This window comes from Camelus bactrianus, chromosome 20 (genome assembly GCF_048773025.1).
Source record: "Camelus bactrianus isolate YW-2024 breed Bactrian camel chromosome 20, ASM4877302v1, whole genome shotgun sequence".
Taxonomy (NCBI): domain Eukaryota; kingdom Metazoa; phylum Chordata; class Mammalia; order Artiodactyla; family Camelidae; genus Camelus; species Camelus bactrianus.
The window spans coordinates 27,179,669-27,207,525 of record NC_133558.1 but is presented as its reverse complement, the minus strand read 5'-3'; the positions used below and the strand labels follow the sequence as shown (position 1 = coordinate 27,207,525).

The 27,857-nt window shown below is 46.4% G+C and overlaps 1 protein-coding gene across 1 annotated transcript; it reads right to left on the bottom strand.

Annotated features, from left to right (window-relative positions):
- Positions 1 to 760: 760 nt before the first annotated feature.
- NCR2 (natural cytotoxicity triggering receptor 2) lies at positions 761 to 12,792 on the bottom strand. The gene is made up of 6 exons (XM_074348694.1): positions 12,458 to 12,792; positions 11,973 to 12,314; positions 8,621 to 8,680; positions 7,886 to 8,012; positions 7,671 to 7,781; positions 761 to 2,216 (listed from the first exon to the last, which is right to left on the bottom strand). The coding sequence occupies exons 1-6, from the start codon at positions 12,543 to 12,545 to the stop codon at positions 2,108 to 2,110; spliced, it is 837 nt and encodes a 278-aa protein (XP_074204795.1). The 5' UTR covers positions 12,546 to 12,792; the 3' UTR covers positions 761 to 2,107.
- Positions 12,793 to 27,857: the final 15,065 nt, after the last annotated feature.

Here is a 27,857-nt window from a genome sequence, read left to right as displayed (position 1 = left end):
CTGAGATCTCCAGGCAAAGCGCTGAGGGTGCCGCCTGGTTTCTCCTTGCGGCTTATTATAAAATGTGAGAGGGGAGAGGGGAACTCGAGGCAGGCAGGGTTATTAAACAGGAAGGAGCTGGGACTTGACGGCTTTGAAAGTTCTCAGCCTCTTCAGACAGTAAATGATGCTAAAATCAAATGCAGAGCACTCTCAGGAAAATAATGGTCTAAAGATGAAACCAAGGGTGTGACTGTAAAATCCTTCGTGAAGACCTCAGAAAGATCAAAGATAGTGCCTCAGACCGAAGACCCTCTAATGAATCTGAGGGCATATGCCTCACAGATTCCTTCAGTCAAACATGAGGTCTTCCAAGAAGCTTACAGACAGTACGGAGGTTTCCCAAAAAACTAAAAATAGAACCACCATAACTGGGCCAGCAATTCCACTCCTGGGTATGTATACAGTAAAAGTGAAAAGACTAATTCAAAAAGATACATGTACCCCAATGTTCGTAGCAGAGTTATTTACAATTGCCAAGATACGGAAGCAACCTAACTGCCCATCAACAGATGAACAGGTAAAGAAGATGAAATATGTATGTGTATATATAAAATAGAATACTCCTCAGCCATAAAAAAGAATGAAATTTTATCATTTGCAACAATATGGATGGACTCGGAGGGTATTATGCTAAGTGAAATAAGCCAGACAGAGAAAGAGAAATGCTGTATGATACCATTTATATGTGGAATCTGAAAAATACAACAATTTAGTGAATATAACAAAAAAGAAACAGACTCACAGATACAGAGGGCAAATGAGTGGTTACTAGTGGGGAGAGGGAAGGGGGAGGGGCAATATAGGGGTAAGGGATTAAGAGGTACAAACTATTATGTATAAAATTAGCTACAGGAATATATTGTACAACACGGGATATAGCGAATATTTTATAATAACTATAAGTGGAGTATAACCTTTAAGAATTGTGAATCACTATATTGTACACCTGTAACATATAATATTATACATCAACTACACATCAATTAAAAAAAGAGAAAGAGAGGGAAAAAAAAGATACTCGGTTTTAGCAGCAGAAGCCCAAGGTACAGAAGAGAGCTTATCTTGAAGAGATTTGTGGGTGCGGCTTTTGTCTAATTGAATGAATCCCAGTAAGATTCACAGGAGACCCACACTTTTTTTTTTTTTTTTTTTAGAGAATGACATTCACAAAACCCTGCCAGCTTGGCCTGAAAGGAATGAGGGCATATACAGTTTAGAAAGGACTTGGTATCCCCCGAAGAGGGACGGGCAGCAGGCTGAGAAAACTATGAGGGTGTGAACCTGGGCAGGCAGAGGAGGACTGGGGCAGAATCAAGAGCCCAGAGAGGGGGCCTCGGGCCGTGGGAAGTCACTCCCAGGTAGGAGTAGGGCAGAGTCCTAACCCAGGGATTTCCAGCATTTGCCCAGCTGAAGTTTAGGTTTCCTATGGATCCCTGACTCCCTTTGCATCCTGCTCCCCGCTTTTTTGACCAGGAACGTCTACGTGCTCATCCCACGCCTGTAGCACCGTTGTCTCTTGGGTGTGTGTCTGATAACTGGTCTCTCTAGCTCACGGTCTCCACACTGCGAACGGGGCTTGAGGAGCTGTAAATCCAGCCCAAAACCCGGCAGCCTCGTCCGCACCTGGGCCGGACTCAGAGGACCATTTCCTAGACTTCACACAGATGCCGTAATGGGATGAAACTTTTGGAGACCTTTCAAGAGGACGAGCATATTTTGCATGTGGGAGAAATGAAACTAATCTGTGGCCGGAGTGTGTACTGTGGTAGCTTTAGAGCAGAGCCGTGAGTTCACTGATATGCCTTCCTCCAGCAGACGGAGCCTAATCCCCCTCCCTTTGAGGGTGGGCTGGGCCCAGTGGTCAGCTTTTAATGAACAGAATATGGCAGAAGGAATGGTATGTGACCTCAGAGACTAGGTTTAAAAAGACACTGTGGCTTCCTCTTCACTCTCTCTTGGATCAGTCCCTCCAGGGAAATGAGCTCCCGGGTCATGGCAAGGAGCTGAGTTCTTGTTTCAGCTGCCATGTGGGTGGGCCACCTTGGAAGTGGTCCTTCACGCATCGTCAGATGACTGGAGCGCTTGCTGACATCCTGACTGCAGCCACATGAGAGCTTCTGAACCAGGAGCACCCAGTCAAGATGTTCCCAAATTCCAGACTCCCCCAGAGCAATCTGTGAGATGGTAAATACGTCATTTGTTGTTTTAAGCTACTCAGTTTTGGGGCAACTTATTATGCAAATGAGTTAGGATGAAAACCATGACTTTTTTCTCTTTTCTTCTTTATTTTTCTTAACTGGAAGCTAAAGGAAGAAAACATTTCAAGAAGAAAAAAGTGGACTACTCAGCTATAAAAAAGAATAAAATAATGCCATTTGCAGCAACATGGATGGACCTGGCGATCATCATACTGAGTGAAGTAAGCCAGAAAGAGAAGGAAAAATATCATATGATATCACTTATATGTGGAACCAAAAAAATGACACAAATTAACTTATTTACAAAACAGAAACAGACTCACAAACAGAAAACAAACTTACGATTACCATGGGGAAAAGGAGGGAGGAGGGATAAACTGGGAGTTTGGGATTTGCAGATACTAACTACTATATAAAAATTAGATAAACAGCAAGGTCCTACTGTATAGCACAGGGAGCTATATTCAATATCCTGTAATTATCTATAATGAAAAAGAATATGAAAAGGAATATATATTTATATATGTATAACTGAGTCACTAGGCTGTACACCAACAATTAATATAACATTGTAGCCTGAATATACTTCAGTGAAAAAAAGGAGCAATGAGTCATATCCAATGCTGCTCATCTTTCTGATCTGATGGTTGATTATTGGCCACTGGGTTTAGCAATGTGGAAGTCGTTGGGGTCTGTGACAAGATGTTTCAGGGAGTGGTACAAACAAACTGGAGTGGATTCAAGAGTGAACAGAAGGAGAAATACTGGAGGCTGAGAGTGAGCCCACCCTTTCAGGGGGTTGGCTGAAAGGGGCAGTAGAATGTGGAGCAGTAGCTGGAGGTGCCGTGGGGTGAAGAGAAGGTTTTGAATGTGTCACTGTATTCTGATTATTATGACACATGAGAGAGGGGAAAAGACAATGCAGGAGAGAGGAGAGAACCTCTGGGTAATTTTCTTGTGTAGAGGAGAGAAGATAGGATTTGGGGCTGAAGTGGAGAAGTCAGGCTGAGATGGGAAAGGGAGATGAGCATGGGGATGCAGAGGTCCGATGATGGACAGGTGTGGCTGGACCGAATGGACACTCCTTTCTCTGGGTCTCTGTTTTCAGAGAGGGAGGAGGAAAAGACACTAGCTGAGCATGAGGAGAGGAGGGGGCATTGGCATTTGAGGGTCCAGAGGATGATGAGAAATAGAGGTCTAGCAGGGAGACCATGGTTCACAGTGAGAGGCTTCAGCATAATAGATTGGTTTTTCCAGCCACATTCAGCTTTGGGACAGGAGGCAGGACAGAGTAAGTGGGATGCTGGATTCAACCAGGGTTGGAGTTTTGCTTGGAGTTCAGTGAACAGGGAGAGAGACAGAGAAATTGAGACTGTGTGCCAAAGAATGATTATAAGGGTGGTTTGTGGGTCCATGGGGATGGAAGGCATAGGGTGGCAGGACTCATGGAGCCTGGATCCCAGAGTGTGGAAGGGGTACTATGATCAGATGAATAGGACTGAGCTGGAGAGACAGATGGTGGTTGGGAATGTGGGTATGTCAGAGATGAGCTATCTCAGGTGCCCGAGGCAGGGAAGAGGACAAGACCACGGGGGGAGAGGCGGTCAAGGAACCAAGAGGCAGGGATTTGGAAGGAGAGTGCATGGGTCTGCATGGCTCAAGTTCACCAGGGATTATGGCAGGAAAAGTGTGAGTGACAGTGAGCCCGGAGTGAAGACCAACACAGAGGAAGGAGGAATGCTCCCGATTGTATAGGATCTGTGGCGGTGATGGGTGGGCTACAGTACAGCCTGGTGGTGGGAAGTCAGGCCGAGGGGCTGGTGTAGGGAGGACAGGAAGATAGGAAGCGGCAATGAGGAGCAAAGAGGACCCAGCCCTGTCTTCAGGCCTAGAGGCTGGAGGCCGCAGGAGCAGAGAGCCTGTGTGTGCAAGGACTACAGAGTGCATGTTCCCTGTGGAGAGGACTGTTCAGAGAAGTTAAGGATCCAAGGGCTTGTGCCGATGACTTCAGAGGGCAGAGTGAGAAGACTGATGGATTTGGGGAAGAGTGGGGAATGGGGCTAATTGAATTTATAAGGCCTTACTGAGATGTGATTCTGGGTGGCGAGGGAAGACCAAGGAGCCCTGGGCATCTTGTCATGACTGGAGAGAGAGTAAAGGTGTGAAAAGGCTGGTGCAAGGGTCTCAGTGCTGGCTGTGCGAGGAGGGAGGAGGAGCCAGGAGCTTTCACAGGAGCAAGTGGAGATCTGGGGTCTCGCTCACTCTGCTCTGGGTTGTGCGTGGTGGGAGGGGTTGTTTGATGGAAACCTGGGGTCCCTCTTGACTCCTAAGAAGGCATGGGAACTGTGTGAAAGGAATAGCAGTAAATGGGTCAAAATTGGCTGAGTCTACCCTCAAGCGTAAAAGAGAGCGCGCCATCAATGTTTCGAAGCTGGGTAACAGCTGGATGACTTAATGGACCAGAGAAAGCCAGCTAGGGGTGTGAGAAATAACAAGCAAGCACTTTAACCTTAGAACCCCAGAGAGCCTCACAAAGGGGTATCTCAGAAGGCGGAGTAGGAGTGAGGGCTAGGAAACCTGAGAAGAAGTTGAAAGTCTGAGGAAGAAGCCACTGGGCTCCCAGGTCCTCTGCCTCCCGTGAGACTGAGAGGGGTCAGCTGCCCACATCCTCTCTCTTTCCTCTCATTCACCTCCCTGCAGAGAACTTGAGGTTAGTCTCCGATGAGAGCGAATCTCAGAGATGTTCCGCTTAGGACACCAGACATGACTGAGGGGGAGAGGATGCTACAGTGGGGCAGGGGGCGTGGGGGCTGAGGCGGTGAAACAGGCGGTGAGGCCCCTTCGCTTTGCTACAGTCAATGCCTAGAGCCCTGGCATCTGAGCTTCTCCCCACCCAGGGCAAGAGTTAAAGAGTCCTTTTTGGAGAAACTGAGCTGTCAAAGAGAGAAAAAAAGAAACCTTGCTTGTCATAGTCCATTTGGGCAGCTATAACGAAAGTACCAGAGACGGGGAGGCTTAAACAACAAATATTCATTTCTCCTGGTTCTGGAGGCCAGGGAGTCCGGGATCAAGGCACCCGGAGAGCCTGTGTCTGGTCAGGGCTTCCTGGTCCAAAGAGGGCCGTGTACACACGGTGTCCTGCATGGCAGAGGGGCAAGGGTGCTGCGCAGAGTCTCTTTTATGAATCTAAAGTGTAGGGTCTCTTATAAGAGCTCCATCCTATTGATGAGGTCTCCACCCTCATGACCTCATCACTCGCCAAAGGCGCTCCCTCCTGATGCCGTCAGCTCGGGGATTAGGATTTTAACATACTTATTTTGAGTGGACATATTCAGTCTAGTCCATGAAGCACTGTAACACACTGAGCATCCAAGCTCTTAATATGGATGGGTTGCTGAGAAGTAGCAGAAGTTTCCAGAAAGTTCTGAGGGAAGACAGAGGCCAATGAAGGGAGAACACAAAAGATACAAAAAGGCACTTGGAGGAAACAGAAAACACAGAAGGCTTTAAAAAAAAAAAAAAAAAAAAACTTCAAGATGTTAAAAGGTTAATATTGCCAGAGGAGATGTGGCACCCCCAGATAAACAGGTGTGATATAAAAAGATACATTCAGAGAACAAATGGACCATTTAGAAATTTTAAAACATGATAGCACAGATTGTAAACATTTGAGTAGGAGAATTGGAACGGAACCATGAGGAACTTTCCCAGAAAATAGGAGTAAAGAATAAAAGATGAAGAACAGGAGAAAAAAAGATGATTAAGTTAGAGGCTCAGTTCAGAAGGTCCAAAATCGGGATCATGCGTCGGAGAGAGAAAACTGTCCTGCGGGGGACACGGCCTGGGGGAAGGCCAGGGCGGGCTCTGCTGGGGGTGTGTTGAGGAGCCCCTGCCAGCTTGTGCAGAAGAAGGGAGGGCTCACCTCACTCCAGAACCCGCAGCCATCCTGGTGGTGGTTCGAGGGACAGCGTGGGGGAAGCACAGTGATATGGTGACAAGGGGTGGCTACCTTGGCAGAGCATAGGGCCCTGAGAATGACTCTGGTCTTCAATTCCCACACAGTGAAGACGCACAGAGGTGTTGCCAAGAGGGATGTATGAGGGGGAGCAATCTAGGATGTGGAAACCAAAGGCAGGACAGCAGTTAGGTGACTGACAGAGGGGTCCATGTCCAGGGCTGACGTGGTGGGGTCTGGAAAGGCGGAGGAAGAGGCAGAAGCAACAGACAAACGCAGAACGGAGAAGCCTTGTAGCGTGTGGCTGAGTAAGGGCGGGGAGAGAGACAGAGATGTTGGGGTGATCTGGAGGCCTGGCTGAGCCATGGGGCTCCAGACAGGAGGAGGGGGAGGAGGAGGAGCCGTCATCAGCAGTGGTGGCTCCGGTTTAGTGGAAGGATGCTCCCCTGGGCTTTGGCTCCCAGAACTGGATGGTGCTGATCCAGATGCAGACTAAGGCATCTGAGACATAGTGGGCCTGGACCTTGGAGGAGGCCAGGGCTGGGAAATCCTCAGCTCTGGAGCAAGGGGTGCAGCCAGGGGCACTGGATCAAGTTTTGGAGGCTTTGCCCACTGCAGGGAATTCAGAGGGCAGAGGTGAGGGAGGAGCTCCTGGGGCCTTGGGGGAGACCGGCCATCCTTCTTGGGTCCTGAGGCTCAGCAGGAAGCACCCCGGGCCCTGGGATCTGAGCAGAGTCAGGAGCATCAGAGACCTGCCTCTGCGTCACACACAGGGATTCCTTAAGGCCCTGAGATGTGAGGAGAAGGAGGGAACATATGAAGTCACTTGAATCCCTTTTTTGACTTTATTCCCCTCTCCCCACGCCTGTCCTTCCTCCAGCCAGCTTGCACCTTCCTGACCTCATCCTGTTTCAGGTCGTCTTCACCTTTGTGCTGCCCTCACAGCTTTCACACAACCCCGCCTCCATCTTCCCTTGTGGGTTCTCTTCCCCCCAGAGCTTATGACTCTTTCCTCATGGGCACACCCTCTCTCCTTCAGGACGGAGGATGAGGCTGATGGCTTTGGGTTGGCATTCCTGGAAGGGCGGATGTTGGGAGGGACTTCTGGTTGTACAGGTCAGTTATTTATGGAGGGGTGAATGGGGTGGGGGTGGGGAGGGGGGAGAAGAGGAGGAGGAAGAGGAAGAAGGAAGAAAGGAAGGAAGAAAAGAAAAAGGAAGGAAGGAAGGAAAAGAGAAGAAAAGAAGAGGGGAGGGAAAGGAGAAAACATAGAGACCAAGAAGCGTGGACAAGACACTTGAAAGTTTGCAGCTGAAAGACAAGGTGGGCCAGATACGGACAGCGAGGGTTTAATCTGGAGAGCCCCATCGATGATCACTTTTCCTCCATCTGTGTTCTCTGGTTGATTCCCTCTCCAACCCTCTATCCAGGGACAGAAGCTGCTCCCTGCTCCATTTTCCCCCGAGTCTACTCACTGGACAAGTAGGGCTGACAGCACCAGGCTCTTGGCCACAAGTAACCCACAGAGCACGGGGACCAGGGCCCTGGAGGCTGCAGGGCTGGACCAGAGGGTGGAGTTTTGTTGCCTGGAGGACAGAGGAGCAAAAAGGGGAGAGGATGGGACTAGGGCGGCACTTCTGTCTGAGCCAGACCTGTAGGGAAGAGGGGCCCACCCTGAACCCGAACTCACAGTGAAAGGGCCGTGATGGTGGTAGAAGCCCTGGGGGCCTCTCTGGCTGCTCCCTTGGAGGACACACAGCTCTCAGTCTGAGAGACCAGGTCGTGGGGAGCCCAGGTGGCCTGCATGGAGGCAGAGGCTGCCAGGGAAAGAGAAAGGACCTTGGTTAGTCGAGGGTGGTGGGGGAGTGACTGCCCTCCTGTTGTGTTGACCAGAAAGCTGGAATAGAAAACTGGACTGGACTGGGAACAGAAGCCCACTAGCCCCAAAGAAAATCAATCTGGGGCAGTGGGGACCGGGCTGTGAAGTTTCCTGGCTCAAGACTAGACAGACTTGCGGCCCAGGCTGTATCCGGTGCCTGTGGAGGTATCCCTGGTCCTGGAGGAACACTGGAGCGGGAGTCAGGAGGCCTGGCCTCCCTCCGAGCATTCCTGCCTCTCTGGATGGGCCCCCTCAAGTGCGGAAACAGTTCCCGCCTTCAAGCTTTCTCATCTCTGACATCCATGTTCTTTCTCAACACTCCTGGGGCTGTGAGGGGAAGGGGGCCCCTCATGGGGAATTTTAAGAGCTGCTTTCACATCCCCGTCCCTCCTGCTTTTGCAGCAGAGCCTGGCTGCCCGCTCCCCACCCCTGCAGGCCAGTCTGGGTACATGCCTTTTACAAGCCCCCTTCTTGATCCCGAGGCTTTGTGAGCTACCTGCCCACCACCCCCACGACTCTGCCTTCCCAGGATGACCCCAGGCCTACCTGTGCTCAGAGCCCGAGGTGGAGACCTGGGGGAGGTTCTCTCTGGAGAAGCAATGGAGGCTGTTAAGGAGAGAGAGAGGACAATGGCTGCTGGGGAGGGGGGCAGGCCCAGGAGGGAAACAAGTTGTTTGGGCTCCAAGGCTGTGAAAGGAAGGGTGCTCTCCATGTCCCACTTGAGGTCTCCACACCCACCCAGGCTCCAGGAGAGGAGCAGTCTCTCCCAAAGCGCAGGGGGGTTGGCAAGGGCTAGGAGAGGGCTGGAGGAGAGGGTGCCTGAAGCTGGGGCACCCTGGGAGATCTTCCCCAGAGAGATGGCCAAGCTGATGGACACATGGACAGGATCCTGTCCCACGCAGTCACCAGCTGTCTCTGAGTCTGCTCCAAAGGATGACCTGGAGCAACCCATGTGCCCAGCCTGGAGGAGGTCCTGAACACTCAGGGAAGATTCTAGCCCTGAGCTACTGAGTGTGTCATCTGTGAGCTGGTGCCGGCCCACAAATTGTAACCACCTGCAACAGGGTAAATATAGAAATTAGGAGTAAAGAATTGGAAACTTTTACATTAGTTTGATATTGCCTCAAGGTCTAAGCATGTGATTAGAAAACTTGTCTATCAAACAGGGTATAGACCAGTTTGGGTGTCGTTAAACTGGCTCGGAGGGTCGCATCTGGAGCTGTCTGTGTGCCAGTAACACAGAGGGTCTGTGATACCTTAAGGTTAGCTGGTAATTATGACCAACTGTGGTTACCACTGTAGTTTGTAACTCCAACCCAAAACCGTATAATATCAGCAGGACTGACACAGTGTGCTTACCAACGTGGTCAAAACTGTGAATTACATGAAGATGAATGTTTTGAAATGGAGGTCATTCTCTTTATTATGTGATAAAATGGAAACTGATCATAAAAAGTTGTTACTGAATGCAGAGTCACAGTCATTACTGAGAGGAAACCTTCTGCTGAGAATGTTTCATCTACGGTAAGAACTGCTCATGTTTTGGGAAGACGGTTTGTAAGGTAGATTCATAATAACTTTTTAAAGATGCGGACTGCACAGTCAGACTTGCTTATATTATAGCTTTAATGTTAATATATTTATGTAAGGAAAGAATGCAACATGTTTCGCAATGGCAAATAAAATCTCAGGACAAAAACAAAAATTAGAAGCTTAGAAGTCTATTTTCTATACATTGTTATGAAATGTTCTTAATTTAGTAATAATTATCAACAAAATAGGTGGTGATTTTGATATTGCATATCTGCAAAAGTACTCATAAAAAACCTCAGCAATTTGATAGAATGTTTTGAATTTTAATTTCTGTCAAAAGATACAAGATTTAAATTACTTAAAATATAATCTAACTATAATTTTGTAAGATAAAATTTTGGAACTAGCTCCTGGATTGAAGGATTGAAGATGCATTTTGAAAATACAGCATCACTTGCTTCCTTTTATGAAAGTTAAAAATAAAAATATTGAGCTTGTTGAAATTGCTGTAAAATTCCTTTTTTGTATTTCTGTCAACTTACCTCTGTGAAACCAGTTTTCAACTCTGAATGCTATTAAAACAAAGCCTCAAAACAATTTCTTTATATATTTTCCCCTAAGAGTTATCAGGTCATTAATATTACTCAAATCAGGTAAGTTAATAAGCAAGAAGAATGCTCATTTGTCACATTAAAATCTTTAAATAGGGATAAACAAGGTGTTTGTTCAAAGTGTGAATATTGGCATTTAATATGAAAATAGCTATTTCACTTCTAACTTTTTTTTTAGTTATGACTGAGGAACAACAAAACGTTTCAGGTATAACGTGAAGCCGCTATCTCAGTCTCCTGGTGCACACTTTCAGTGAACAAGGTGTGCAGTTTTTACAAATGAACTTTTCCTCCCTGTGTTTGTTCTGGTTGTATTTGTTTGTTTGTTTGTCTCTGATTGTATTTACTGAAATGTAATTTTATGTCTGTTAGATCTAATAAGCATTTTGGGTTTGTACTTCATTTTTTTCTCATTTTATTTTTCTAGTAATTCATTTAAAATATATTTATTTATTTATATTTTGTTGGGGGGGGTAATTAGGTTTATTTATTTACTAATTTATTTTAATGGAAGTACTGAGGATTGAACCCAGGACCTCGTGCATGCTAAGCATGCATTCTACCACTGAGCTATACCCTCCCTCCTAGTAATTAATTTTTATTGTATTTTACAAAAAAAAATAGTCATTGATGGATGGGAGAGTTTTGTTTTTTAAATCTGTCTTAGTCCGCTTAGGCTGCTGTAACAAAGCACCACAGATTGGACTTGTAAACAACAGAGATTTATTTCTCACAGTCCCGGCCAGAGGCTGGGAGTTGGAGATGAGTGTCCCAGTGTGGTGGGGTTCTGGTGAGGCCTCTTTCAGGGTGTATCCTCACATGGCACAGAGGATGAGAGGGGTCTCTGGATATCCCTTTCATAAGGGCACTAATTCCATTCACAGAGCCCCCACCCTCATGACCTAATCACCTCCAGAGGCCCCACCCCCTAATACCATCACACTGGGGGTTAAGATTTCAACATATGACTTTGTGGGGGACACAAACATTCAGTCAATTGCAATCACAGACACTCTGAGAAGCTCTGATCTAGACTGAGGTGGGCAAACGTTTTTGCAGAGACCACAGAGTAACGACTCTAGGCTTTGTGACCATACGGTCCTCAGTCTGAACCACTCAACTTTCCTACTGTAGCATGAGAGCAGCCATGGACAATACATAAACACACAGGTGTGGCTGTGTCCCCCAAACTTTTATTTACAGACACTAAAATTTGAATTTCCTATAATTTTCATGTGTCAAGAAATATTTTGTTTTCTGACAACTTTTCCCAGTCATTTAAAAAACATCCTTAGCTTTTAGACTATAGTTCATTGGCCCCTGACCTGGGCCAAAAGGAATGGACAGACCAACATGATACCAACATGGTGGTGGGGGGTGGTTTTGTGGCCAGTGGACACACACTTAATCAGCACCTCCTATGTGCTAGGTACGGATACCTTCTTCAGAGATGCCAACTGGCTTGGGCTCCCCTGTAGCCAAGTCATTCAGGCTCCGTCTGGTCAACATGCTCCACTGATCTGTTTGAGCATCTCTGAGATTTGCAAATCATCAAGAAGACAGTGGGTGAAGTGGGTGCATGTGTTGGTATCATGTTGGTATGCATGTGTGGGCACACACTCAGGTCCTCAAGGTCTGTGTTCCCAACAGCCTTCCCAGGACTCCTGGGCTGGGGACGGGCAGCCTTGCTTCCACGACTAGGCAACCAGGGGTCACCAAAAGGGAGTGAGGGGATCCCAGGGGAAGGGGCTCACCTGGAGACACAGCCAGATAGAACTTTAAGGACTTGGAGACAGAGTGGCTGGAAGCGTGGTAGTTTCGACACCAGTAGTGTCCCGAGTCTTCCTCCCTCAGATCAGTCATGGTGACGATGAAGAAGCCTTCATCCGGGTTGTCCCAGATTGAGAACCGAGAGGCCTGAACCAGTGTGTGGGGACTGGAGCTAGTGACCAGCCTCATGCACTTGAGTGGAGACACCTCCTTACACCAGCCTTTCTTCTCGTAGGGCCAGCTCTTGGGCGGGTACTGGCACCTCACGGAGAGGGTCTGCCCTGCCACGCTTTGGAGGTGCTGAGCCCCTGGGAGTGCCCACGAGCCTGGAGAAGAGGCTGCCAGTCAGGGCCATGCCAGGGTGGGCTTGACCCCCAGCACCCTGGCCACAGAGCCACTTGCTCGGCGCCCCCTCTGACCCTGAGTCACACCCTCCCCTCCCTGTGCTCATCCCTCCCTCCCTCCTCACCTGGGAATGGCAGCAGCAGCAGCAGCAGTGGGAGTGGGGCTCTCCAGGCCACAGGGACCCTGCTCAGTGTGCCGGCGGGAAAGGACATGGCGGGGGGCACCCGGGAGACGGAAACAAAAGATGGCCCAATTCTCCTTGGCTCTTCCAGCACCTCTGTGATGGACAAAATGAGAAAGGCCTGGCCTGGGTGGGGGAGGGGGAGACCGGTGAGGCCAGATTCTATGGGGAAGTGGGGCTCTCTAGCTGCAGCTGGGACTCCGGACCCGGAGGATGCAGCCCTGCTCGGCCCGCAGTCCCGAGTCCATGAAGAAGCGGTTCCTCTCCTCTGTGCCCGGCTGCCCCTTCCCCACTGTGACCTGCCCCTGGGGGAGGAGCTGAGCAGGCCAGGAGGAAGCTGTGGTCAGGCGCCCATGCTTTCTCTTCTTCCTCTCTTTGTGTACTGCCTCTTCTTCCCAGCACCCTGGCTCTGCCTTCCTCTCCGGGGAAAGCCATGCCAAAGGTGGGTGACAGGCTCAGGAGCACTTAGGGGTCTGAGCAGGAGCCAGAAGCCCCACTGGTCCCCAGGCTGATCGGTTGGGCCTGCCTGGTGGGTCAGTGGTCATGGGTGGGGAGAGAGGGGAGCAGAGGAGCCTGGACCCGGCATCATCTCTGCACCCGTAACTGTCCACCTGCGGATATTAGAAACATTTGTGTAACTAATACATAAAGAGATGAAAGGGCCTAACATATTTCTTTCAAGAATGTTAGCACTTTTAAGATTTAATTTTAAAAAGATGCAATTTACAAAGAGTAAGAAATTAGAGAAAGAGAGAGATGGATTCGGACCATCCGCCAGCACTATGTGGAGGTGTAATTCCAGTTGTGGCCACTGGTGGCTCTGCAGTCCAACCCCTGCGCTGGGAGCTCCGTGTAAAGAATCAATGATTGACACGGGAATTTGAATCCATCAAGGGGAATTGATTCTAAGTCCACTGCTTTGCTCCGCCCCCTCGACTCCTACTTCCCTGCTCCCCACTCTGCCTCGGTGCAGTGAGCAGAGACTGAGGATAAGGGCAAAGAGATAGACAAAAGGAGAACACAGTGGGGACATCGGCTGTGAGTACCCGAGGGTCCACAGGTGGGAAAGCAGGATGGAGCTTTAGAACCAGAAGAAAGCCTGGGAACAACGCCAACCGCCCTCTCGCACAATGCTAGTTTACAAAATGTGTTCCCGGGCCCTCTCCTGTAATCGCCACAACGGGTTTGTGAGGGTAGTATTGCTTTTCTTTCTCATATCTGAGGCCCAGAAACGCCAGTGACCTGCTCAAAGTGGGTCGGTGAGGTAGTGGTGTAACCAGACCAGGCCCCTGACTTCCGGCCACCTTCAGCTGAAGTCTGACCCATGGACAGGACAGGAAATGATTGCATGGCACAGGCAGAGGCAGCTCTGGGGTGGGGAGGGGGTGTCCTGGCCCTCAGCTGAGCTCAGAGCCTCCTCTCTGAACCTAATTACATACCACATGGGAGAGGCAGCCTCCTGAGGAGAGGAAGGTGGCCTAGCTGGCATAAAGGTGTGTCACCGTGTGTCGGGGTGTGTAGCAACCCTTTCCCACGCTGATTTTCCCCTTGTCTGGCCACTGGAACCACTCGGCAGGGACACCACCTTCCGCAGCCTCGAGGTCACTCTGTCCATGATCCCCTGTCTCTGTGTTCCTCCAACCTGTGGTTGTCTCCGAGCTGATCTCTGCTGTGTCAGCGTGGGTCCTCGCTTCCCAAAACAGGAAGCTCTCTCAGGGTGGGATCTGCCCCTTTCTCTGGACTGCAGCCTCCCCACCAGTATGAGTGGGGAGAGCACTGTCCGCAGATAATGGGGGACTCAGGCACCCCAGCGGAGGACTCTGCCGGAACCGTCTGGATCCTGGCTCTCCTCTGGCAGCTGGGACCTGGAGCTCCAGGTATGGGAGCTGGAGTGAGGGGAGCCTGGGCTTCGGGTGAGCCTGGCCCTGCTCCCAGGTGTTCACAACAGCCCCTGGCACAGTTTGAAGTTTTGCAAGAGGGACCGGGCATGTGGTGGGATCTGGGGCTCCTGCAGAAGTGTCCTCAGGAGGTGGGGGAAGGAGCCACTCTCACACTGTCAGGGCAGGATGCAGCCAGAAGTCCTGTCAGAGGCGTGGGGCTCAGATGTTCTCCAAGGGGATGGGTGGGGATTCTGGGGTTCCCACTGTGTTTCCTGGGGGCACGACCAACCCAGTCTAACGTGGACAAAATCCTTAGCAGCTTTAACACATTGTTCCATGTTTTTTCCTACCACAGTCAGTGCTCACTACCGTGTGGAAGGGAGGTGTAATTTGTATCCAGCACTGCATAGAGCCTCTGCTACTGCCCACAGCCCGAACCACTAAGTAGACTCTTAACAATTAAATCATACAGTAGTTAGTATTGTGGTGTGTAATATTGTGTCCTACATCTTGGGGTGGGTTATAGCGGTGATAAGTTGGAGAATTGATCTGGGGGGTTGGGTGGCCTGGGAATGCTTTACTATGCTTCTTACTTGTCATGACAAATCCAGACTCATGATATCTGAAAATCACCATGAGACTCATTCTCAGGAACAGAGATAGCCAGGGCGTGAGGTATGACTGCATCATTTCAACTACCAGGCACCCTCCAGGCCTGGAGACTAGAGGGGCTTAGGGGCTGGTCAGGCCCCCTGAGCCCTAACCAGCCTTGAACCTGTCCTTTTAGTAGGGTGTTGAGGGTAGGAGGAAAGCCAGGAGTAGGGAAAAAGGGAGTGTGGAGAGAAGAGAGGAAGTATGTGTTGGGGGGGGGGGTGCTGGTGGGCAGGTGGATCGGGAAGGCAGCCACAGTACCAGGGCTGCCCCTGCAGGGCAGAGGTGCTCTCAGCAGCTGGAGACTCCCCTAGAGGACCCTCCCCTCCCTACTGCCCACAGAACCTGCCCTGCAGGCCTCAAACTCACCCAATTAAGGCCTTTCTTTTCTCAGTCTTAGCCCTCGATGTGTTGGGGCATCTGGGCAGTCACATCATACTTGACCCTACACACCCCAGTCCAGGGAGAAGGCACCATGTCTCTGGAAGCCTCACACTGCTGCTGGTCCTGCTGCTGGTCCTGCTGGTCCTGCTGCTGGTCCTGCTGGTTCTGCTGGCCTCAGGTGAGGGAACAGGTTGGAGGGGCACAGGGAGGGAAGGACAGGTGTGACCAGAGTGGGGAAATCAGGTGAGCAGGTGTGGCGCTAGGGCTGGAGGGCCACGTGGGGTCAGGTTTAGAGTGAGGGCATGTCCCAACGCTCAGCCTGACCTGAGGACTTCTGCAGGTTCCTGGATACAAAGACAAAAGATGGAGGAGCTTTGGCACAGGAAGGTGGGGCAGATGCTCTCCGAGAGCTGCAGGTACTCAAACAAAGAAGGAAATTCATATAAAGCCAAAATCTGGTGTAGGAGGAAATCATCAAAGTATAAGTGCTTAGTCTCCATTTCCAAGCCCAGGACATTGGCCCAGGACTCTCTGTACACGATCTGACTCTGGGTTCACAAATATCTCCATGGCAGAACTCAAAGAGGTGGATTCAGGAAACTATTGGCGTGCAGCCAAGAATTCCAAAGGTGGCACCATTCTGTACAAGAAAATCCACCTGCTGGTGTCCCCAGGTGAGCTCTTTGCTGAGGGCAGGGGGGTTTCTGGAGTGTCACCCCCTTCCCCAGCTGCCCTCACCCCAGATCCCACCTGTTCCCTGCTTCCTCCCACACTGACTCCAGTGGGAAGGAGAGATTTCAAGGACTGAAAAGAGCTAGGGGCCGAGGTCCGGGAAGAGGGCTGGATGGAAGAGAAGGTGTGGAACAGTCAGTGAAGGAACTTCATGTTCTGAATTCCTCCTCCTCACTTCTCAGGGCTGTGTACCAATATAGTGGGGGCAGTGGTGTCGTCTGCCCCGAGCCTGGCCAAGGCCCCAGGGCCCATGGAGCTCACTCCCCGCTGAGCCGGGGGTCCTCCCACCTCCTCTTGCTCCTCCATGACCACTGAGGTCTGGGGCCTCTGAGGACAAGGCACTCCTGTGTCTCTGGAAGAGGCCACCCAGCACGTGACCCACTGCTATGGTGGCTCCTCTTCCTCCAGAGCTGAGGACCAACCACCAGACTGCTTTCTCCAACTCCATGCCCAAATCATGGGTCCACCACCTGCGAGACTCTCCTTGAGCATCTAGGCTGCCCCTCCCACCCAGCTCCCCTCAATGGGACCAAACCCAACTGGCTGGCATCCTCCCCTTCCCTGCACCTCTCCCTCCCTCCAGGGCCTCGTGTTTCTCCATCAGGTCACCCAGGTCACCACTGTCCATTGCTGTCAGCTTTGGTTCCCCTTTTTCCAGTTAAAGGGAATATCCTTAGTTCATACCATATACAAAATGTAGTGTTTGATATTTTCAAAATTGGCATGCGTTTTAAAAGTATACGGCAATGAAGGGAAGATATTCCCATCCTATATGCCAGACAAAGGGGTTAATGGCTTTGGTACCTAAATGTCTTTTTCTTTTAAATAAATAAGAATCAGGCAAACATTGCCATTTTTAAAAGGGCTAAGGATATGGACAAGTAACTTATTAAAGAATAAAGAACAAACAATATGTACAAACATGTATTCAAAATGGCTGATAATGAAATGAGAAATGAAGTGAGACCCCACGCTTGGCCCATTCATTCAAAGAAGATTAAAATAAATGATAATCATCTTCTGTGCTGGAGAAGTGTCGGGAAAAGGGAATTCTGGGGAGCTGCTGGAAGGACGTAATTGATAGCCTCTTCCTGGAGGGCAATCTGGTGATGAATGAAAAGGCAGAAAAAGTAATTTATTCATCCATTCAACTATTGATGGACATTTGAGCTGTTTCTAATTTTTGGCTGTTGTGAATAAAGCTGCAATGAACATTTTTTTTAAAAAACAGAAAAAGGAAAACAGACGCACCTAGCTTGTGAAGCAGCAATTCTAAAAATTTTTCTAAGTAATTTGATGTGTGTGCTGATTGCTTTTCTGTTTAAAAAGATAAATACACAAGACTCAAAAAAACAAAAAACTCCTCCACCATTCTGAGTCCCAGCTTCCATTCCCCGGAAGGAATCCACTTCCAGTCTTTTATCTATTTATTCTGATATTTACCTCTGTATTTTGGGGAGAGGAAAAATAAAGCTTATACTGCCATTTGTTGATTTTCCAGTTTTACATATTATCCATTAATCTCCTGTTAATGAAGGTGAGGATTGAATCATTTAGCACATCACGTTTCCATCCACCCCACTTCCTCTGTCCCTAAACCCACACAGTACTGTCAAATCACAACTGTCATAAAAGATAGATATTCAGATTTTACATTTTCTGACCCTGTAAATATTTTTTATAGCCTAGCCATGGAATGAATGTACTGTGATTATTTTTTCTTTTCAATATAATTCTTTAATTTTCCCCTGTCATTGCCATATTTGTCATTTGTTTTATTTGCCAAGTATTTAGCACTAATTCATTTCTCAACTCTCTATCCAAAGTGTAAATTTCATCTCAGACATTCAAACACATTAAGCCATCAACTGGAGCCATTCCCTTGAGGGTGGGGAGGGGTTTCAAGTGCCAGAGGGGTAAATAATCAGGAAGTGACACTTCCATTTACAGTTCTTTGGACAAAACAATAATATGGCCTTGCCCAATTTCAGGAGAGCTAAGAATTATGATTCTCCCAAATTCGTCTAGATAGAAATAAAAATAAACTAAATAATGCTGAATAGTAGTCACGTCAACCACATACCTGTAGGCATATCTAGCAAAAAAAATTTTTTCTGTGATAACTAAGAAAAAAAATTCTACAAGCATCAATGTTGGAGGGAAGAAAAGGTTACTTCCAAAGGACTTAATTTAAAAAATCTTGGTTTCAGAGTTTACTGCTGCTGCACTAAACGCTAGAAGATAACAAATTATTCCTTCTCGAGAATGGGGGAAATATTATGATTCAGTAATTTTATGCCTCATTAAAGTGTCCTCATTTTGTAAAGACAGCCCAAAGAGTTTTCATACGGAAGAACCCAGGTACCTTTCTTTAAACTCGAGATTGAAATTTTACTTCAGTTCACTGAGGTAAAAAGTGAAAAAACAAAATGACAAACGAGCAAGCTGGGTTTACAAATATAGAGTTAATCAGTAACAGCTGCCTTTAATTCTGTTTTAAAGATAAACAAAACAACGTTTGTCACTGTGCATAGAAATGTAATTGAGTTTTATAGTTTGATCTTCTATTTGGTGCCTTGATAATTTCTCCTATTATATCTCTAGTCATTTATTGTATATACATTTGGAACGTCTACATAGATTATCACATCACTGGAAACGTTAGTTCTATCACTTGCTTCGCATCCTTATGGCTGACTTCCTTTTTTCTGGCCTTAAGGCATTGCCGACAGGAAGAGGTGATAATGGTTGTGCCTGTCTTGCTCCTGAATTTGAAGGGAAGGCGCTCACATTTCCAGGGTCAGGTATCTTATTGTACGATATGCACCACTCCCAGGCAAGAGGAAAGCACTCCGGCTGCCTGTTCCTCTGCAAATTTTAACTGTGTATTACTTTGCAATGCGGTTTTAATTTTTCAAATATTTACTTTTAGTTCTATTTTGGTCACTTATCTCTAATTTAATTTCACTATGGTCACAGAATGTGGACCATATTCTGGGGTGCAGTGTGCGCAGTCTGTGGAGCCCGGATTCCCTCGCGGGGACAGCTGGTCATTTCACTCAGCTCTGTTGGGTGACAGAAGCCCGGTGGTTAGTGTGAATTCCAGGCAAACTCAAGAAGCTTTGGCTCGCTCTTTGTGCAGTTTTCTCCCATGTCGTCAACCATTATTCTTTCCTTTCCTGTATAATAATTGGTTTTAACTGAAATCTAAATCGTCTTCTTAAATTTTTAACTTTTCATGTCTGATATAATTCAGCCCCAAATTCTTGGCCATCTGTCCGAATGTCCTCCTAAGACATTCCAACCCACTGGGGATGCTGCTGATTGATGTCCTAAAAACTCACTCCTGCAACTCCTGTTGCCCCAGTGTGAACTCACTGCCCTCCATACCTGGTCCACAGCCATCATTTGGGGTCTCTCTTTTCCACGATCTGGGGGCTTCCCTGCGTCTCCCCCATGCCATTCTCCTTTTCCTGTTTCTTGTATCTTTGTTTACTTTGCATGAGTGAAGCACATCCTTCAGCAACTACCTGAGAAAGGCGAAGTGGAAAATACATTCTGAGATCTTTTACATGCAAAAATGCCTCTCTTTTATTTTGACACCGGTAGTTTGACTGACACAATCTTTTGAGTTGAAAACCATTTGTCCTCAGAATCCTGCAGGCATTGCTCTGTTACCTTTGAGCTTCCACCACTGTTGCACGGTCTGAAGCCATTAGGATAAGTGTGGTGACCTGTGTCCTGTTGCCGTCACGTTGCCTTCTCTGAGCTCCCAGCACCCCAGAGCACCATAGGGGTGAGGCTCAGAGTGTGTCTGTTCCCACCCATTTGTTCAGTGCAGTGAGTAAATTTTTCAATCTAGAAATTCATGGTAGAATTTCTTCATTTAAATCAGGGATGATTCCCCATTTCTGTTCTCTCTTTCTAGAACTCCTTTTATTCAAATACTAACCTCGTGGACTAGTTGACTTACTTTTTCTCTCCTGTTTCTCTGCTGAGCTCATTCTCTCTACCTCCCTCTCTCCTTCTCTCTTATTCTTATTATCTGGGAGGTCTCTTCAACTTTATTTTCTAATTCTTTCTTGGAAATTAAATTTCTGCTATGATATATATTTTTAAATTTTCAAGGGCTATTTTGGGTCTATGAATGTCTCTTTTAAACAGGTTTTCTGTTTTATTCCTGGCTCCCTAGATGATCCCTGTTTCCTCTGAATTTCCTTTGTTCCCAAAAGGGCACAGAGAGGGGTCCCTTTCCCCACTCTCTGTTCAGTTTTTCGTACAAAAACCTCCACATGGATGCTCATAGCAGCTTTATTTATAATTGCCAAAACTTGGACGCAACCAAGATGTCCTTGGGTAGGTGATAAATAAATAAACTGTGGTGCACCCAAACAATGGAATATTATTCAGCACTAAAAAGAAATGAAATATCAAGCCATGAAAAGACAAGGAGGAAATTTAAATACAGATGGCTAAGTGAAAGAAGCCAATCTGAAAGGGCTACATAATGTATGATTCCAACTATAAGACATTCTGGAAAAGGTCAAACTATAGAGACAGTAAAAACGATCAGGGGTTGCCAGGGGTTAGGCGGGGAGGGAGGGAGCCTAGAGATTTTTAGAGCAGTGAAACTATTGTGTGTGACACTGTAACAGTAGCTGCATGCCATTACACATTTGTCCAAACCCACAGAGCGTACAACACCAAGAGTGGACTCTAATGTAAACCATGGACTTTGGGTGGTTATGATGTATCACTGTGGGTTCGTTGGTTGTAACGCACGTACCACTCTGGTGAGGGATATTGATAGTGAGGGAGGCTGTGCATGTAGGGGGTGGGGGCAAAGGGAACTGTCTGTGTCTTATTCCAAATTTCATTGTGAACCTTAAAAATAAAGTCTATTAAAAAATACATGCACATAGTAACAAAAAATTGCAAGCAGTTTAGAAGTACAAAATTAAAAGTAAAAATCGTTCTTGTCCTTCCTTCACCCCCAGTTTCTCTCCTCAAAGATAACCAACATTAACTGATCTTTATGAATCCTTCCAGAAAATGTTATATATTTATAAGAGCACATATTTCCATCTTTAAGTTGTTTTTTTTTTTACACAAAAGGCTCCATGTAACGAATACAGTCCTGCACCTTTTTTTTAATTGGAACTTGATCTTGAAGATAGTTCTTTCTCTACATACTGAGAGTCCATGCAGTCTTTCTAAGAGCAGCAGGGTGTTTTATTACAATTTATTTGACCACTTCCCTAATGATTGTGAAAGTTTAGAAGGGATCTTACCAACAGCACCACAATCAACTTCCTTGTACATATAGTGGTAATTTTGTGGCACATCTATAGGCAGATTTCTAGCGGCGGAATTGCTGGGGTGATGGGTACACGCATTTCTACCGATGCTGTCAAAAGTGTCCTCTTCAAGGTTGCACTCGGACCGCTGAGGTTGAACTTGGATTCCACAATCAGCAGTACACTAGGGTGCCTACGCTCATGCTAATGCTGGATCGAAGTTACTGATCTTTTCAGTTCTTGTCAATCTGATGGGTCCAGATTATATTTTGTTGCTGTTTTGGTTTGCACCTTTTCACAAACTGTAAGGAAGGGTGATGGTCTTTTTGAATGTAGCTGGACTATTTGCATTGCTTTTTTCTGTGACCTGCTGATTCACGATCTTTGTGCATTTTCATTAGGCTATTGGCCTTTTTCTTATTGACCTCTCTGAACCATGAATGGTTTCAAAAAACTAAGTCATGCAAAGAGATGTGCTCCAGGAAGAGCAGTCTGAGACCTGGAGCAGACAAGATGTGAAGCAAGATCAGCTTCTGAAGGCTCAGGCGGTGGTCTGGTGAGAGCTGACATGGGAGTCCTGGGAGATGGGAGCAGGGAAGTGGCAGGAGATGCAGGAGCATTGGGTTAAGATAGAATTGACTGGTCTTGGCAGAAACAGGATGTGGGAGGTGAGGGAGAAAACCGGGAGCAGCAGCTGGAGTGACTGGCAGATTTATGGGGCCAGTGACAGTAGAGGGAGACCCTGGAGGAGAGGAGGTCGGACTGAGACCCCTTGGTCTGGGCGAGGAATGCACCACAGGTGTTAGGCGGTGTTCTTTACGCACAGAAGGTCAAGGTCTTCCCCTTCCTGGGAGCTGTGTGGCTCATTGGCGGGGGCCTCCCAGTAAACATACATGGGAGGGGAGCGAGTATGCATCCTGGGCTTCCAGGATGGAGATGCTCTTGGACCATGAGGTCCAGACTGAACTGGAGGCAATGCCAGGATGTTCTCTTTTATTTCTGCATGACCAGAGGAGAAATGAGGAGGAGAAAGTTCGGAACGTGGAATGAATCCATTCCCTGACTCTGTCCCTTGAGCCCCTCAGTCCCCACCAAGCCTGCACCTTTCCTCTGTCTCTGTCCCTATTTCCTGGCATTTCTCACTCCTATTCTGCCTCTTTCCCCATCTTTCAGCTCAGGTCCAGGAGCAGAGACAGTGAGAGGAAATCTATCTTTCTGTGACCAGCCACCGCACTGTCCTCCCAGAACTCTTGTCACTGTCTCCCGTGTTTTCAGGGTGCTTGCCCACCGTCCAGAGATGCCCCCTGAGAACACCAGTCATGACAATGTTTAAAGGCATTCCTGACCTTCGTCCCAGAATGAATCTGATGGTGGGAGCCTCGGGAAGTCCTGGGCAGTCAGCCCTCCATGCTGGGAGCAGTGGGAGTTCCTTTGGCCTGTGCTGAGGACTTTCCAGACAACTGAAATATGGAGCAGAGCAGTTAGGAGCACTGGGGAAGGCTTTGCATGAGTTTAGAGGGATGACAGTAGTGATGATGGCTGAAGTACTGACTCCAAGCCTGGGAGGACGAGCAGGCAACAACTGCTTTGATATCCTTTCAGACGCACTATGGCCTAAAGAGGAGAGTAGAGGTCCTTGTCCTACTCCCACCACCAGCGGGATGTACGTTCAAGGCCAGGTCGTCCCTCTAGACATTGAACCACAGCTCTCAGAAATGTGGATGCCTCAGATCAACAGCATTTCACAAAGTATGTTTACATGCTGACATAAGGCCAAATTTTTATTTTACAAAAAGACAACTTCCATCTTCTATGACCATAATTTTCTCTAAAGAAAAGGCACTTTGACTTGGGAATGTTGCCTTGGACCATGAGTATAAGAACCACATCTGGCAATGGAAACATACGGAGCCGGAGGAAACCAGAGACCTGAGAACATCGTGCAACACAGCCCTCACCCACCTTTTAGACGACACGGCTGGGTTTTACATGAGATGGAGATAAACCTCTGAGCTGTGTTAAGCACCATCATTTGGAGTTTGTCTGTTCTTTAGAGCTGAACCCAATCTTAACACAGACAGCTGTCACTATGGAGCGTTTCATTAGGCATACATTTCAGTGTAACCGTTATCCTTCCTAAGCATTTTGATGACACGATCCCAGTGCCTCCTGGTTTGCACTGCTGCAGATGGGAAGCCTGCTGTTTAAAGTCCTTCATAGGCGATGGCTGCTTCCTCTCTGTTTTGTCTTCTGCAGTTTCTCGACAATATGCCGCAGTGAGGATTTCTTTTTGTTTACGTTGCTTGGTTTATGATGACTTGTGTCTGTGACTGGATGACTTTTCACAGCTCTGGAAGATTCTCAGCCATTACATCTTCACATATTGCCTCTCAAGTTTAGTTATGCCTAAGAGGTAGAGCGCTCAAGCGAGAACTGCTCCCATCTGAACAAGAAGGAAAAACCAGGTAAACTACAAAGTCATAACTTTTCCTACAAGAGAGTTGAAGTTACAAGGCAACCAAATAACCTAAAATCCAAGGGAGGACAGGCCACTCCACGTAGATTTGAGACGGGGTCACCTGCTCAGCCGTCCATAGAACAGAAAGAAGAGATGCACAGTACCGGACATGTGGGTCAGAGCAGATCAGCTAAGATTTTAACAAGTTATCAAAGGTCACGTGCAGGCTAGCATGACAGTGTAGAACTCCAGGATCCCAAGACACAAAAGAAGTGTTCATACCCACTTGCAACCTCTTTTCCAGGAGCTTATGAGAAAGACGGAAGGCAGTGAATCTCTCCCTTCGTGGTGAGGACCTGGAGCAAGGGAGTGGGAAAGCAGACCCTTATCCTCTATGGTACAAGAGCCTCAAGCCACTGGGGTAGGAACACCAAGTCCTGCCATCCCCAGGGAAGAGATGAAGACCCACTGAAGCTAAGGAAGTATATAGGAAAAACTTTCTGGCTGCCTAGAACACAAATGTGATGGCTGGAGCTCCAGCAGTCACTATGGCCACAAGATGATAGAATTTGGAGGCCATGAACTAGGATAATAGGGCAGAGAGAAGAAACCAAAGTCCCTGATGATGTAAAACTACCCTACCAGCCTGAGGTGCCTAATCTCTGAACTTTTTTGTAAGAGATAACAAACTATTATTTTGTTTAAGCTACTCTTATTGGCATTATCTGTTAAATTCAGCCTGCTAGTTCTAAATGAATCAGAACCAGACCTACAACTCATTTATAGAGGAACCTCATGTCCCTGGGACCCCCCTACACCATAAACCCTACATGTAGACCAAGATTCAGCCAGGCCACAGGGCAACCTTGTGCTTCCATAAGTAGACCTCCTTGCAAACTCCAGCTGTTATAAACACATACACACACACACACACACACATACATACACACACATACATATATATACACACACATATATGTATATATGTATGTGTGTGTGTGTATCCTAGAATTAAAATTATTTTAGTGTGAAAAATATTACTACGATAAAACTTTTTGAGTATCGAGGGCTGAAGATACGGAGTCTAAAAACTACTGCCCTTTAGAATGCCACCCCAACTTAATAGGCCAAAGAAGTTAGACGCTTATCCAAAGATAAACCAGGTAAATTGCTCCCTCTAGTGGTGACTTTGGATTTATACAAGGTTGAGACTGGAGGGGTTTTATTTGGTTTTATTTTGTCTCACACACACATACACAAATGTCTGAGTGTGGAAAATTTTAAACTAACTTTTAAAAACGATTTTTCCTTTAAAAAGTGAGTTTGTGTTTCTTCTACTTGATAATAGTGCAGTTATTGTCGAATGAATGACATTTTTTTCCCCATTAAAACTTATATGGCAAAAAAATTTTACATGGCTAAGGGTTTCTGATGTAATTATTTTATAAAAGATTTTAAAGTTGCCATTATCACACTGATTATTGTATAAATAGCTGGTGTCTATATAAACTGCTTCTTGTAACCCATATAAAATTGTAAATTGTGTGAACCAGTGCTACCATTCCAACTAAGACATATTGATAAAGTTTTAAAAGTGTAATATTTCTAGAATTCTTCACATAATTTAATTGATTATTGATAATAATCTAATCATATTTTATGAGATTATTAATAAACTTTGGACTAATACAGTACTGGGCAGTGAATAATTCTATATTAATATTTTTGAGAAATGAGTTCAAAATTTAAAGGAATTGTAGTCAAAAAGTAATACTAGTATATATCATGGACTGAATCTAAATTAAAGATTTAATATATATCATTCATACTTGCCTATATCTGATGTACATACACACAGACACACACACATGTAGTTTTGAACAATGGAATAAGGAGCCAAGAGGATTTTAGATAAAGCGTTAAAACCTTGTTCTTGTCTGTACTATCCCTTTCATTTAGCATATGAAATTCTCCCTAAAGTCATTACCCTCCCTAATCTCTTCCTGAGGCTAGAATGGAAGGGATTCTTTTCAGTTTGTGGATACTGTGCTAAGGTCACACTAACAGAGGATACTGTGGGCAAATGCCATGTAAAATAAATGCTCATATTTGGGCTAAGAATTAGGAAGAGTAAGTATAGCCCTCACCCAATTCCCATGAGTCTACACCTATGTTTACTTGTCAGACTGTAGAACATGCTGCTTCTTCCTAAAACCCAAAATGCAAAAGGAAAGAAATCTATTGCTGACATTATCTCATCAAATTTTTGGATAAGACTGAATTACTGTACTAGCCAGAGTGGGCTAGGTTGTGCAAACATCTCCCTCTTCCTCCCCCAGTTGCAGTGGTTTAACCCACAGAAACTTCTCCCTCTACCTAGTTTCTGACATAAACGAGCCAACAAAGCTCTGCTCATCAAAGTCACTTAGAGACTCAAGCTTCTACAGCCACTCCAGAGGAAGAGGAAATGTGAATTCTGTGCTGACTCTTAAAGCCTCACTCCAACTGGCATGTATTTCTGCTCATAATTTATTGGCCAAAGCAAATCGCACGGCCATCCCTTACTTCAAAGGGTATAAGGCCGGTGCAATCCCTCCAGGTGCGGTGACAGGGGAGAAACTGAGCATCTATGAACTGTCCTAAAGTCACCACGTGCTCCACGCAAGTATGAAACGGTAAGACAATATACGACATGGTTTAACATTAAGAAAATGTTTTTGACAAGAAAGAAAAAAGTTAATAAAAGAGGGAAATCTAATTAATATGCTTTCATATCAAGATTCAATAGAAGATGATACACAGTAAAGTTAAAATTGAATTGGGTACCTCTAAAAGGGCATTTGAAGAGCATATATTCTGTTTTTTGTTTGGTTGGTTTGGTCTTTGCCATTAACCATGATGCCAATTTGCAGCTGTGTCAAAGTTAATAACCAGTAATTTTGAAGTTTCACTTACACATTTATTTTATATTTCAATCACATCACTAGAATTTCTCTTGCTGTGGATAGTTAATGCAGAATGAGTTTGTTCAGTGGGGGCTCCCACTTATTCACGTGTACAGAAAACCACGCATTGTGTAATCGGTGGTGGACCTGTTACAGCTAAACGTAAGGTTTCTAGACTAAACTGCTCACTTTCTCCCGTTGGCTCACAATCTGAACTTTATAGAGTCAACCTTACTATTCTGCAGTAGCAAAATGCCGATATGAAGCAGACCCCCAAGTAAGAAACGTCAGCTAATAGAGCACTAACTCTCCTGAACTGAAAATTAACAACAATGGGCATTAGGAAGAGTTTATATAACCAAAACAGAATTAAGAATTATTATAATTGTTAATATAACTATATGCTGTAATTACTCAATAATTATATTCTATAATATATGTTATACATTGTGTAATGGAGCCAGTTTGCACCAGCTCTTGACAGCTGATCGTAAGCATCTCTTTCCAGTTCCACATCAGTGATGTCATGTTAGTAGCTTGAAATTAACCATGATGAGAGTATTTATACCACAGAAATTGGCAATCACTACAAAGCAAGCCACTTCTCAGAGAGCTGGGTATTAAACATTTACCAGGACATCACTGAACGTAGGTGACCCAAGAACGATGCACATTGGACATTCGTTTTATCTTCTTTAGAGAAAGCTGCCCATTTTAAAATCAGGTTATTTTTCTTTCTATTGTTGAGTTGTTCGTGTCCTTGGCTTTTTGGAGGGTGACTGATTCCAAATTTGGGACGGGAGGACACAAGACCGCCTGGGGCATCTCGTTGCTGTGGAGTGAAGATGCTTTCAGTAATTCTGGGTGGTAGTGAAAGAACACAGCAATCAGCTAAAAGGACTCCCTGTCCAAATTGTGACTATATGCGCATCAGAAATGAAACAGAGGTCAGTCTATTAAGATAAATTGAGTCTTGAAAAGTTAGGAGTATGTAAT